The sequence below is a fragment of the Teleopsis dalmanni genome, chromosome 1, assembly GCF_002237135.1.
Source record: "Teleopsis dalmanni isolate 2A chromosome 1, ASM223713v2, whole genome shotgun sequence".
Classification (NCBI taxonomy): Eukaryota; Metazoa; Arthropoda; class Insecta; order Diptera; family Diopsidae; genus Teleopsis; species Teleopsis dalmanni.
The window spans coordinates 183971031-183987069 of NC_051846.1; the positions used below are offsets into that span (position 1 = coordinate 183971031).

The 16039-nt window shown below is 30.6% G+C and overlaps 1 protein-coding gene across 2 annotated transcripts; it reads right to left on the minus strand.

Moving 5' to 3' along the window:
• Positions 1 to 12990: 12990 nt before the first annotated feature.
• On the minus strand, positions 12991 to 14349 carry LOC119670634 (dual specificity protein phosphatase 13-like; the record flags this gene model as incomplete). Of its 2 annotated transcripts, none has more annotated exon segments than XM_038080970.1 (4): positions 12991 to 13446; positions 13513 to 13610; positions 13974 to 14102; positions 14186 to 14349. In XM_038080970.1, coding segments are annotated over 4 exon segments (597 nt in total), but the record flags the coding sequence as incomplete, so codon positions are not given.
• Between the last annotated feature and the right edge of the window lie 1690 nt (positions 14350 to 16039).

Consider the following 16039-nt stretch of genomic DNA (forward strand, 5'->3'; position numbering starts at 1 on the left):
AGATATTCAACCAAAAATTCGACAGTTACAGAATTAGCAGAGATAAATACAACCGCAGACCTAAGCTGCAATGTTTATGCATTTGATGCACGTACTACTTGTTATAGCTTTCAGAAAACCCATTGCCACATACTCGTAAGTAACAATAATGCATTGGAGTACACACAGTATATCACAGAAATTGATGAAACCGCCTACTACTCTCGGCTTGTATGGGCTTTACACAGTGCAATCCCATTTACAAAAGCCTTTTAATTTGCGACCAAACAATGTAAATTATGGCACCACAATAAGCGAGGCCCTTGAACGCAATGGTGTGAACCAAACAAAAACCCAACTACAACTATGCGACTGGCAGAGTGGCGGAGTGGTGGAGCTACGGAGTGCCTCTACACAAATGTGGAGATATTCAATTTTACTATCATCATCGTGACTCTCGCAATCAATTGTGAGGGAATGTTATGAGACCACGCATCGCATTTTAACACCTTCCATCAAGTATTCACAATGTGCGTTTAGGCTTCGAGTGCCGTTGAGTTAAGCAGTAATTATTGCTAACCGCTTTAAGCGCATTCGATTATCTTGGGTAGTAATAAAGAATCACATAATCCCTTTCGCTCGTACCGATTACACACTTATTTGGTTTTAATCTGTTTTAATTTTAAGCATTTTGTAAATGGTCTTGAGCTTCAGGTGGGAGACGTAGATGTAGAGAAATGTATGGAATTTTATGGCGTGTATTGATTTTTGAAGAATTTGAAATGAAATTGGATGTAAAAACTGTTTTTAAAATATCTCAAAAATAAATAAAATTAGCTTTGACTTTGGGGAAACTCACACAATCTTCACATTAAAAAATATTAATAAGAATAGAGTATTAACTTTGACCTTTTTATTTATTTCATTCATGACGAAATTATAACTTTCGTATCTTCTCTGAAGATTTATTTCAATTGTTCCATTAGTAAGTTTATATATTGTCTTCCAATAAATAGTAAATAAATATATGTATTCTATATTTCTTTCATGATGAAATTAAAACTCTCTTATCTTCTCTGAACATTTATTTCAATTGTTCCATTAGAAAGATTATGTATTGTCTTCCAACAGATAGTAAATATATATGTGAATAAAATAGAAAAACACTTCCAGTATATTATGTTTATATATTTTATATACTACTTACTATATACAAACTTATTTCTTTAATAATCCTTATACTTCTTACTATAATCAATCTTATTTGTTTAATAATTCTAATACTTCTATCCAGTGTCACATATAGGGACTTATTTAACATCAGATTTTTAAAAATAATTAAAAGTTCTTATAAAAACACTCATTTATAAAAAATGCATTATATAGTGCAAAATGGTCTGAAACATATTAGAAGAGGTTTGGTATTCAAACCACTGCTAGTACACCATTTCTTCCATGATATACAGAACTGCCTTTATGAGCATCTAAGGGTTCTTAGAAATTTTACAGTTTAATCATGGTGTGTCTAATAAAGTCTGCAGCACATGATGTGTCTATGAATCTCAAGAATCTGTCTTTTCTACAAATCTTAACAAATAATATGTTGACAAATTTGTGTTTGTACCTCACACAGGTATTATTATTAGAAATGTTATATTTAAGTAAGTAAGTTCTTTTTATTTCATCTTATGTATATCTCTTTCGAAACCCTAGTTATAATCAGATTCTAAGCTTATGCTGATGTTACTGATACTGAACATTCCAAAAAAAATTTCTTAACTCTTATTATTCATAAGTTCTAAATAATCTTTACCCAATTATATGTATCCAAGTTGGTCTGATTGAACTGACCCTTTACAGAACACTGCATTTTCCCACTTAAAAACTAGTTTTCCTAAGCCAACAATTAAATAAACAGTTTATTCTATTTAAAACTTTGGATGGGGCTAGTTTTAGGTCAAATTATAGATCTTAATCTGTAAATGAAAACTGACCCAATTAAACCGACAGGGTCTTTTCGCAACGGTTTAGTTTTCATTTAAAAATAAAATTGTTTAAACCAATTAAATATATTGATTAAAAATATATTTTTTGAATTCATTTGAGGATATAATTAGATTTCTGTCTAGCTATCTTTGGTTAAATAATAGTTCTTAAACGAAAGATAAAATTACATTAATTGAAACCATAGAATGCCTTTAGATTTCTTTTATTGTGTCAATATAGTAAATAAATACATTTTTAAAATTTATTTAAAATTTTTGGAATGGCTTTCGTTAGATCAAATTAGAGTTCTTAGTCGATAACTAAAAGCTGAACAAATTCAACCTAAGAAGGCTTTATCCATTCAAGGAAAATATATGAAGAACCCCTTGTATTTTTCATCAATATTTTTGGGCTGCAAAATGAGCCAAAGAATACTCTGTAGAAAACCCAGTAACAGCGATTAAGAAGAAAACGGAAGGAAATGTTATTGACATTAGAATAATTGGTGAATTAGAAGGAATATTTTATTCTATAAGTGTGTATATAACACTTTCAATGTGGGTATATATATTGAAGACTGGATCAAAAATATAAACACATATGATCAAATAAAAATTTTATTTGTGAAGGGTGTTAAAAAGTTGGCAAAGCCAAAACTTACTTTTTTTGTTTTTTCTTTCAACTATGTTCTTTTTATAGGTTTTTTTAAAGATTGGGAACCAATCATCGTAAATCATTCTTCTCTGTATAATTTTTTTTGTAATTGTAATATTTCTAATTAAAGAGAATATTGCTACTGATAACTCTTCCGTTTCTGATATCTATTTACCAATCTTTTTATTTTTACCTTATATTTATAAATTAACTACGCTCGCAGGCCTAATAAAAGCCATGACCTTATTATGCTCATACTCATCATACTTATACTAATCGTACTTCTCATACTAATCATAATTATTAAAAATTATCATTAAATCATTGATCAAAAGAAACGTAAACCAATTCTCTGTATATGTAAATATGAAATCAAGATCTATGAATGGTAAATTAACAAATTTAATTTGATATGTTACGGGAATATAAGAACTTGCACACTTCATCTAATTAAAATTAGAATTATTATCGAATTTACTACACTAATTCGTAGCATGTATGAATGAGTTTGGATACGCTTTATCCAAATCTTGCAGCTCACACTTTCTCTAATGACAGACATATACGAGTTCGGAGCATACGTGTTCCCAGCTTAAATAACAGTAATTCTGCTATTGTGTAAACCCGAATTTCTTGCCCACAGCATGTAAATTAAACCGTAAATATGAGTAACGCTTCGAAGAAAGGTGCGTAACGTACTTTCGGGGTCGCGCCGCACTCTTATTCGAACGCCCATTTTACACGCTTGCTGTGCGAGGTTAACTACGAAGAAGAAGAAAGTTAAATACAGCAAACAGTTCTGTACCAGGCGGGAAGCTTTGGCTGAGATTAATTAATCAACGTATATTCTTTTTGTAATTTAATTAAAAACCAAAGAAAAATAATTTGTTAAAATATTAAAAAAAAAATCATAGCTTCAACATTTTTATTTTCTTCTAATTTAGTTTTTTTATGCTTTTTATAAAGTTTTGTTTTTTTTTCACTCTCTTGTATCAAAGCAAATGAAAGCTGTCATTAATTTCAGTTAAAGCAACTGACAGCGAGCAGAGCGACCTCTACAATATCAGAGAATTATGAAACTATAAATTTCTATGGGCGAAGGCCCTTCCGTCCGCTGCATTGTATTCAAATAATTAAACCAAAAAAAAAAAAAAAACTAAATAATCTATCTAAAAATTTAACACAATTGAGATACGCGCGAAACCCCCACATTCTGCGCTGCAATTAGAGAAGGAGAAAGAATAATATTCCACTTACAAAGTCCATCCACACGCGGCACGCATGCATCTTAGGAATTCGTTATTCAATTTTCGGTCTGTTATTTTTGTTGTAATTGTCACGGGGGAGTTTGCAGTTCATCATTTATTTCATCACAATTTCATGTAAAGCACAATTTGTTGAAAATCTTCTCGGTGGATAAAAAAAAAAAAAATAAAAATAAAAATAATTCAGAATAAAATTTTTTATTCTGAACGCTCACTGAGCTGTGAGGAATTTCTTTTGGAATTGACGGAGACAGTCTGGCGTTTGGTCTTTTTGACAGCTTTCATAAGCTGCTGATGCTGATGCTGACGCTGATGCTGATGATGCTGTTGATGGTGCCACAATCAATGAGGCGTTGCAATATGGGAGATCGTGATAAATGAAACAAATTACTTTACCATTCATTCAGCGCCCGGGAAACAAATTTCCTTTGTTGAGAATTTCTAATGAATTTGCTTTTGGAAAATTTAAGCAATTCATTGTTAATCTCTGTTTTTTATTTGTCATGCAAACGGATTAAAATTGATATTTATTCACAGAAGAGTCAAGATATTTAATATTTGTTTCAATATTTTTGTTATTTATTTGCAAACATTTCTAAGAAATGAAACACAAAAAGGCTTTTTGTGTTTTATGGAAATTTATATTATGAATGGATATATTTTTGTTATAGAGGCAATCAAATTTTATTAAGACATAAAATTAATAAATTGAAGTTATTAATACAAAGCTAAATTCTATAGAAAATATGACTACTAAAAATTATTATTTCAAAAAAACTCATTAAAAATATTCTATACTCTTAGAAAATATATTATTGTAAATAATTATATTACATAGTACAGAAATCCCCGCTATAACGCAGTACCCTTATAACGCGTTTTCATATTACGCGATTTCAATCCCCATATAACACGGGCATTCCCCCATATAACGCGGGGATTTGTACAGTTCATAATTAGCTTCGCGTAGCTTTGTACGTGTGTATACGGGGTATACGAGAACGTGTTTTCCTATAACGCGGAACCAAACTACCGCGTTATAGCCATTGGGAAATGTAAATCTATGTTTTGATCTTGAATCAAACTTTTTAGATAAGTTCACAAACAAACTTTTTTGTGTATTCATTGGGCTTAAATATATCATGTACTCAAGAGTGTAGAAATATTGGCAAAAATTATTGGACTAGCATAAAATGGGGTTATGTTCTCTCTCAACATATCTTGTGGTAAACTAAGACAAAACAAAGTACTTTATGTCAACAAACTAATCTTCTGAGCGTCTGGGGACCCACGTCACTGTGGACAATTATAAGTTTGAAGTTGTGAAAGACTTTGTTTATTTGGGAACCAACGTAAACGTGAAAAATGATGTCAACCTAGATATTCAACGAAAAATTACACTTGCCAACAGCTATTACGTCGGGCTAAGAAGGCAATTGAGAAATAAAGCCCTCCCTCGACACACAAAAATCACGTTGAACAAGTCTCTTATCATGCTTGCCTTGCTGTATGGTGCGGAAGTTTGTACAATTACCAACAGTGATGAGAAGGCGTTAGTAGCATTCAAGAAAAAAAATTTTCGGAAGAACTATGGTCACTTGCGCGTTGGGAACGAGTATCGCATTATATTGATATTATATAATTATAAGATGAGCTGTACTTATAAGCTATACCTCGATATTGACATAGTTAAGTGTATAACAATTCAGCAGCTTCGCTGGTTTGGTCATGTCGTTGAAATGAAAAAAAGTGCTCCGGTTAGAAAGATGTTTGATTCGGTAACCGCAGGTGGAAAAAGTGGTAAAGAACGTCCGTATTTTTGCTGAAAGGATCAGGTGATCAACGATTTGGCGACGCTCGTTACTACCAAATGATCAGTGATCAGGCTGGCTGGCGGAGGCTACTTGTCGTGGCCAAAGACAACTTAACGGGCAACTAAGTAAGTAAGTACATTCTCTCGACTCATTACTTTCTGAAGAGTTCAAAAATACCAAATAGCTGCATGAAGCTATAAATGAGTCAAAAACAAGCTTTAAATAGCCACTAACAAACGAGACCGAATTTAAAATATATCAAGCAGTATTAAGTCCAATTCAAAAAGGTTAAGATTTAAGTAGAATTGAATGGCTAGGACTAACTTAGCTAGCCAATAATTTTTAAAATAATTAATGGAACACTGATGTTAAGAATACCTTAAGCTTTGCTGCGTAACCTTATCACTTTATCTATCCACGTTATTCTATAGCCTTTCGGATACCACATAAAAAAGATAACACTTCAAAAGTTAATGAAAGACAATAAGGTGGTGACCGCAAGATAAGACCACTGAAGCTATGTGGAAACTTCAGAATAAAAAACCTTTATCGTATACTGTGAAGGAAATAGTAATCCTTATTGGGTTTATAACAATCAACTACAATCAACTAAATAAGCGATAGAACTTAAATGGTGAATGTCAGAATCCTCGAAAATACAAATATATCTTAATACAAATATATCTTTTACCATATGTCTTGTGCATCACCTTGGTTTTGGTTGAAAAACTGTATCTTCGATTAAAATATTTGGAAAGTTAAGACTCCAATTGAGTACACTGACAGATAAAGCTCCATGTTTCATTTTAGCCACAGCACCTTCTACGTTCTCCTTATGCAAAACCGCTCGACCACTTAATAAAGCATTTTCTTTACCAAAGTCATCACTATAACATATTAAAACGCTAATGTTCCCAAAAAAGATCTTTCAGATTGCATTCCTCTTTTCAAATTTAAGCAAAATATGACTCGTTTGTGAACCGACTTAGAGCTATAGTTTGCTCTGAAGACAATAGTACAGTCTAAATACCGTCATTAATAAATTGTTATAATATTAATGAACTTGACAAAACTATAATACTCAAATGTAAACAATTATTATCAATTAATCTACTATAGATCATCAATGGTAATGTGGTTTTTGTACACTTTATAAATGCTTAATATTAATAAACCCTTTGACAAATAAATACTTTCATTTCAAATATTTCATTAAAGATAATTTTTAATACCAAGCAAATTCAAGTATTTGAGTAATTTTTCATTTTAAAATTTAATTAAAATATATCTAATATTCTTCTGTTATAACAAAAACTATTGGTTACCATACAATTAATAATAAATAATAAAAGAAATAGATTAATGATTTCGAAAAGATACACAAATGCCATAAATGGACCTCATACAACAGTCAAAGGTTGCCAAGGACAATAACAACAAAAGGAGAAAATTTGTAACTAGAATTTTGTTATGACAGAGGAAGAGAATGTAATGTATTTAACAAAAGATATAAATAATATTTCCAAGATACAATATTGTGTATAAGTGAAAAATACGAGTAGTTGTAAAAAAAACAACTTCAGCAGCTGGAGTCCTAATAGCAACAGTCTGTGTGTGTCCGGTTGCTATTCTATGAGTTCTTTTGTGCCTCATCTGCACTATGTACTGTTTGAACAGTGTCTGTCCGTTTCCAGGTTTACCGACTATGGTGTCACATAACCGCACCTTTTCAATTAATAATAACAAAAGTCAAAATAAATTAGGGTGAAAGTGGTTACAAATATTACATATCTAAATGAAAACTAAATAGGATAGAACAACAACAACAACTACTAGTTAGTAACTCCAAAAGTAACTTTTCACCAGTAGAAACGTGGAAATGAAGTGAAAGAAAAACATTCCAAATATAAATGTGAAGACATGGAATTTTTGAACCAAACCAACAAAAAAATTTTTGGGAAGACTCCTTAACGAAAGGGTTCACATTTCATAAAGGTTTCTAGTGCTCAACACATAGCACGCACACGTGATAAAATAGTTATACACGTCCGTTTAGGGTTACCAAACATTTGATAACGAATAGAATAATTTGATTTTAAATGCTAATAGATGCTATGCAATTTGTGTCATTAGTGTTTTGCAAGTTGAAACCCAACCCTTAGTATTAGAGTCGAAGGTAGTAGAAGGTTGTAGAAGTTGAAGAAGTAGAAGTAGAAGTAGAAGTAGAAGTAGAAGTAGAAGTAGAAATAAAAGTAAAAGTAAAAGTAAAAGTATAAGTAGAGTAGTAATAGAAGTAGCAGTAAAACTGAACTTTTCTTTTGGCATCAGAAGTGACCAAAGAACATGAAGAAAATTGTTATCAATATCCATTACCCATTTTTAATGACGTTTCATAATACGATTCATAAGAGAATCCAATAGTTTTCTTAGGGAAAGATAAAATTACTTTACTTGTAAGTATATTCCCACTACATTCGTTGAAGCAGTTTATTGATTTAGGTCATTGATAAAATTTGATTAACCATATAAAGAGCTTTCGTGCGTTTTAACCCAGTTAGGAATAAAATAAGGGAAATTACAACAAAAATGTCAAATACAACATTGCAAAATATATTTTCTAGGAGCGAAATGATCGAAACTTGACACATGAAACAATATATCAAATAAACCAGAGGTCTATTTTTAACATGTAACATTTTTTAAAATGTTTACTTTTTACAAATAAATATTATAAACAAAATTCTTTGAATTTTCTGCGTATTACATGATCAATTAATTAATTTCTGCTAACAATACACAACTAAATACCATTTGCTAACAATTGAAATGTCAACAAACAAAAGCTCTCCTAGAACTTTGGCAGAACTTTTTGACACATAGAAGCTGCTTCTCATGCATAAACCAACTTATCTCAATGTAAACGACCAAATCTTAATTTGATTAATATAAATTGATTTAGCTGCAGTGGGAACATGATATATGATCAAAAATTTAGATGAGTGTAAAACATTCTGGCAACTCTAATATTGTATTTTGTTCACATATCCCTTCCATAGAAAGTATTAAAGGCAATTAAGCTAATACTCACTGAAGTATTTCTGTATTTTTGTAGATAAAATGTGTGATTAAGTATCGCTGTCATTATCACATTAAATATTTAATTTTATTGTTGTTTTGATTTGATATGAAATTAATTCGCTTCGACTATAATGAAAGAGGCATTAGTCATTATCGCCTTTCAATATAAAACAAAACATAAAAATAGATTTTCCCAAAAAAAAATTCGGTAAAGTTCAAAAGCGAACCGTTTTCGGAAAGCGTTATGTGAAAATTGTCTAACTGTGGTAAAGGTGAAGCCAAACACGCACAAGTGCGTGTCTCAAATGGTTTCATCGTAAATTGGTGCTCAGGTGTTCTACCTTCTTTTATTGTTATTGCACGTATTTACTTATAATTAAACCCAGACAACAGGTGGATTTATACTTTGTATTGGCGAGATTAGGAAAGGATTTAAACTGGTTTAGGAATCATTCAAATATTTTTTGTATAGAAAAAAACTGTAAGAAAAGTTATAAGATATTTATACATTCCAGTTGTTGTGGAAAAATTTTAAACTAATTTTTTTTAAATGTAAATATTTTGATATAATAAAGAAAAAAGAAAAATTCTGATTATTTCCATATTCTTAAAATATTGACCATATTTTCACATTAATTTTTGATTATTCTTATTAGCAGAAGATCCTTTACATTCATACGAAAAGAATATACAAAGACAGATAGATTTTAGAATGGTATCCGGAAGTATTGAAGAGATTTGAACTATATTGATTTCTACACCACACAACTTATGTAGTTCTATATAAAATATTTCAATTGCTGAACAGTATTAATATAACCTTGTAATGCACCATGATTTCATAACTATGAGATGCAGTTGTATTGAATAATAATAAATAATAATATAATATAAACATATAATAATAATAATACTGAACTAATATCAGTAATAATATAATACTACATAATAAATAATAATATAAAAAATACAGCGGCACGTGACACAAGCTACTTTGCGAAAATAGACGTAAATTCAATGCCTCAATGTCTTCAATTGGAGACATTGATTCACTGAATTTGTTTATACCCAATATTTCAAAATTCTTCCATTTCAAAAACTTGTTAAAATTGCATCTTCTATTCTATCAAACTAATATGTGAAACTGACCTCAAAAATACTACTATATATTTATCTAAGGATATTGTTTCTAAGTGTGTCATATACATACGTAACGTTGTCAAATAAATCGTTTACAGGGTAAAATAGTTGTTGTTCGTTGCGGCGGTGGAAAGATAGATCATTTCTTGACAACCTCAAGGTTACCAAGATTTTTTTGACAACCAACCGTCATCTCAACGTCCGACCCTCGCAGATTCTCTCGACATATGCATCGTGTTGCACTCTTTCAGAGGCAAGCCAATTTTTGCAGATCACTTTTCGATAGCAGCATTTGCAGCAGTAACATCACACTGGCTACGCCTCAGTAATTTTGCAAATTATTACGAAAACTCCAAGTTCCTTAAAACATTCATTTGGAGCAAATTTCCGATTTTAATAATGGATATGAATATTCTGACAAATATGATATATGAACCAGAAAAGATTAATATCGCATAAACATCATCATCATCATTACCTCGGACCGGTCTTCAACCATTTCAAAATATCTTCTTCATCTATTTTTATCCAACCATTAGTACCTACACTGTCAGATTGTTCATTCAATTTGCCTGTGTTTTCCTTAACCTCTTATTCGTCAGAGTCCCTAATATTTTCTGCTAAATATATTGTCAGCATCAACTCTGGTACAATATCTACTCCACCATATACGTAAAAAGTTTCGTACCAAACCAAACTCCTTTTTGAGAATTTATTTCTTGAAGGTTTTTAGTGCAAAAATCTGTCCTTTACCATCGGAACTGGCTTTAAAGGATCTTGTATACCAGCATCTTCATTCCTTGCATAACAGCTTGCTCTGAAATTGTTTCTTTCGACAGTAATTAGTGCTTTGAGCGAGTAAAGTTTTCTTATTAGTTATTACTTTTGATCCCAAGTATTTAAAAGGCCTACTAGAACTTGTCACTTCCTGTTTCTAGTATTCGCATTCGAAAGCTTTGTCATTTTGTAACAAGCAATATCTTTACCTGCTGCATCTTTATATTTTTCGCATATACCTTCATAGCAGTTTAGATGACTAAGTAAAAATAATCCCATACTGCCTTTTTCAATTAAAGAGTAAATATAACGGTCTTCGTAGTGTTTGGGATTAGTATGAATAATGATTTCAATGTCCGATCATTTTGACTTTTGAACCCAATATTTTTATAATAATTAAAATCTAATAATTACTACGGTAAAAAATAGATCAGTAAAGATATTATTCTCAATCATTTTACTTGAGTAATATTTTTGGACTGACCACACAATTCTTTCCGATACTACCAAATATCTTCAATCAGTACCTATAAGAATAAAATTGAATCCTTTGAATTGGAAATCAATTGAAAATGAAAAGACTAATGGAATCTATATAGAATATTAGATATGTAAGTAAAAAATAAAATATTGAATTGTAGTTGATTATGATTTATTTTTTTATCTTTTAAATTTTATTTTAATGAAATAAATGTACCAATTAGATTTAATTATAGCTGGCAACACTATTAGTGGATATGTTATAACAATAAAGTAAAATTTCAAATTCTTCAATTTCAGATACAAAAAATTTATTTATTTATGTTTATTTAAAGTAAAGAACTTTATTTGCAGTTGTTCGGTATATAGCTATAGACGATTTAGGTGTTTAGACATTTTCAGCTCAGAATTTAGTAAATGGAAACCTCAACATACGTATGTTGTATGTACTAGGTAATTTAATAATAAATGAGGGGAAAACTTACAAAAAAACTGTTTCAACTTTAACGGAAATGTATTTAAACTAAAATATATTAACAAAAATTTAAAAAAATGATTCCGGTAAATTTTCTTTAGGTAATGGTATTTGGTAATACAACAGTTTCTATTAAATAAAATAGTCACTACTGTCATATTGACGTTAAGATCAATTTAAATATATTATTATTATGTTGAGGCTAGTTGAGTCATTGCACTTGAGCACTTTTACTCTCTATTAACTGCGAGGTTTCTTCAAAACCCCTCTTTGCGCCTTGACTTTATTATTATTTATCACATCATCAGACTAAGTAATAATTGACCTCAGATCTGCATACCTCCCCGAGGAGCCTGTAACCATTCTGAGATTTGATAATGCGGGGTTATAAGTCTGTCAGATTTTCGCAAATAATTTCAAGGCTCTATCCTTTATGTATTTTTTGATGGGATCAATCTTGAGGTCCCTAAGGATGTCATTCGTCCTAATATACCAAGGAACTTTGAAAAATCTTCTCAGAGCCTGGCTTTGTGCAATTTCTAGCTGGTGAATAGTAGTATTTGAAGCTTTGCTAAACGCTACACAACCATATAGAAGTGACGGACGAATTATTTGGTTATATATCAGTTTTCTGTTCTTAGCATTGAGATTTTCATTTCTATATATTATAATACTATAAAAAGAAATGAAAGCCAGTCCTGGACAGCATAGATTATTACGGGAACGGATACAACTTTCTTTGTAAACATTTTATAATATTTTTAAAATAATGAGTACTAATCCTGGATAACATAGAATATTACGGAAATGAATAAAAATTTGATTTTAAACAATTTATAATGCGATAAAAACAATGAATGCTAATCCTGGGCAGCAAAGAATATTACGGGAGAGAACATAACTTTCTTTTCAAAATCCCATAATGCAATATAAACAATGAATATATTCAATAATTTTATAATATATTTTATTAAAAAATTAATACAATTATAAAAACAAATCCTATATTGCTTTTATTTCTGTTTATTTAGAAAATATGATTTTTGTGTTTTTTTATTTGTCTCGTTTCTCAATCCAAAACAATTTTCACAATTCGAAATTCTCCAGCTCAGAGTACTGAATATATATAAGTTCATAAGATTATATTAAAGTACATTAAAAAACAATAATGAAAGTAAATAACTTCAGAATTCAACATATATCAATTTAGATTTAAGAGTATCTCTTCGATTCGTTAAACGATTTTGCTATATGCAACATATACTAGTGCATATACGCGTGCTACATTCAAAATGGCTTATAACGCCCTTAGCTAAATTTATAAATTAATTACATCAGTTAATACGTTAATAGTCAGTTGTTCAATATTTGGTTTTTGGTTTATTCGTTTAAAAATGTTTGTTCCTTATAATTGGTTTTATTTTTTTATTTTTTAGTATATATAACAAATATAAATAGTTTAGAACTTTATATATGTGTTCCACTTGTTCTTACTTTTAAGTGTATATGTAAGTTTTTTTTCTTTTTGTTTTAAATGTTATTAAATATATAAAGTGTGTTGTGTTTTATAAAAGGAGACCAATTCGATTGTTTTAGTATGGATAGAGATTTTTGCGTTTAAGCTCCATATCCAAATCAGCTAATTGTTGCAGGAAACCTTCGTTAGGACGTATGTCACGACGCATGCGTACTTTACGTATCGCATCCTGTGCAGACATTTTACGACAAATCATCAAATAAGCCAGCACACATGTAGCCGATCTGGACATACCAACAAGACAATGTACCAGAATTTTACCTACAAAGAGTGACACTCGTTATTTATATAAATAAATATTGTATATGTAATGTAATTTCTACTTACCGCCACCACTGATGGCGCTATCTATGAATTTTGCTGCCACATAAAAGTATCTGGATATATCTGTTGATGGGGCATCAACCATTGGGAAGCCCATATATCTAAAAAAAGTTTCTTTGTTGTTTCTTCTACTCTCGTTTTCATTTCAAGTGCAATATTTACAAAGCATATAAAAATAATTACGTACGTAGATGACGCAGTCAACAAAGCAAACAATATAAAAATTTTGAAAAAATTAATTTTGAAACCAAAAGAAATTTCGATAGAACAGAGGACCAAATTGTAAACCAGAATTCAGCAAATAATTATCAACAAAATAAAATCGAAGTTCAGGAAATATTTCACAAAAAAAAGATAAAACAATCCATATTTTTGACATAAAATTAAGAAATCAAGTATTTCGTTTAAATGTCTTTTCTGTCCAAAAAGTGCAAACTTATCAATAACTTCATTATTACACTAACCTCACACTTGGCATATCACGGTAGTAACTGTGCCCAGTGTCCACTTGTCCATAACGACAACCTTCCGCGGCATTCAGTACATGTGTTATTCCCATCATACGCAGGTAAGTTTTATTTTTTGCTGCCGCACTATAGTTCCATGAAAAAAAAATACAAGAAATGGGAGCATTTTTAGTTTAAAAGTCAAAGTCATAACATTGAAGGCCACTTACGCATCGCCAATATAAATTCCTGGGTAAACTTCATCACAGTCAACATCATGCAAAACACATTCTGTCCTTTGAAAGCCTGGCAATGATCGGCAAGGCGAATAGTGCAGCACGCGCTGCAACTGACGGCCTGTGGTCTGCTCTGATGATTCCAGACGGCTTGGTGACTGTAAAATAAAATTAAAAAAAAAATTAAATAATAAATATAATAATAAAATGAAAAGACATTGACATTATTTCAAGTTCTTGCATTTAAAACGAGGTTAATACTACTTGCAACTGCCGATGCACAAATTCTTTTTAGTTAAGTAGCTTTTATGCTCTTGTGCTACTACACAAGGATATGTGAAGCTGGTATAGTAAAAGCTTTTCTAAGGTTATTCTCTTTTATAAACAATAAAAATACATTTTTTATAATTGCACCTAATCTTCTTCTTAAACCATGTGCAAGCTGTATAAGCTTTAACCCTGAAACTAAAAATGTTATTTGGGGCATGAAAGAGGTCATATCTACTCAACAGTTGGCATCCAGTTAGTTGCAAACTAACTTTAATTGAAGGCGAAACAACAAGTTCGTAAAGAAACAGCAAGGCAATTCATCCTATTAAATTGTAAAAGATATCATACTTTCATTATTTTTATTATTATTTTACTTATTATTGTGTCACAGGACATGTCAACAAAAAGCCTTAAAAAGATGGCATGCGGTTTATGGCCGTCTTAATTTAAGAAGACAGGTATAACCACTTCTGGAGATAGCAACGTTATTGTGTCTTAGCAAAAGTTTCACGATCTCAGGGTATCCATTTCGACCTATAGGCCCATTGTGTAACGTGTTTAGAAAAATACAGAGGTTTAGAACCTCTTACAAAACTTATAATGCTATTTAAGAAAAAGTTGTGCAGTTTACCAAGATCCTTTCAAAAGACCCTAAAGTGGTAAGGCGGCATCGCAACTTATACAAAACAGGTGGGTGGCACCTTCATGCTCCTCTCCACAACTGCGGCAGGTATACTTGAAAGAGATATTCAATAATCTTGCATGTTACCTAAAATGCAGTGATTTGTAAGTAAATCTACCACAAGACTGATATCTCTTCGGGGCATCTCAAAGTGCGAACTGGATTTCCTTATATTGGAACGTGGTCAAATTGTATACAGTTGCCAGTATATCATTGAGGCTTCCCATATTTTGTGTTTGCGGAATATTATCTTATAAGTCAACGAAACTTATAATCTATAATTACTAAACTTAGGAAAAGGAATACACATCTGCTCTGTTCTTATTCAGAACATAATAAAATATATAAATAACAACTATATGATGACTATATAGTGTCAATGAGGTTCCAATAAGGTAACTATAATGTGATATCAATAAAATAGTTTAACGAGAGTTAAAACTTCTCGAATTCTAGTGACTTTTGAGACTTTGAGGGACTTTTGAAGAATTCCAAGACTATATATACATACTTGGATTTCTATTTTTGAGAATTCCAAAGAGTTTCAGGCTTTTCGAAGCCAATCGAGGGTTCAAACAATACTAAGTTAAATTTTTAATACAAGATCATTAAGATACTGAATATTTAATGTACAATTTCTAAGTAAAGAAAGAAATATATAACACATATAATCACATATAAACGTTTATAGGCAACATTTGTAGGTTGAGCACCTGAACGCTACTACCTGTCTTTTATAAGTAACAGCTTTTATCTCCAGAATTACAAAATATATTAACTTCTTTTGCTATTAAATTAAGTAGTCAAAAACATATATATGTTATATAAACATATATATCTTTTTCATCTAAAGTTATTTACTTATTTATATATATAATAAATATATAAATATATAT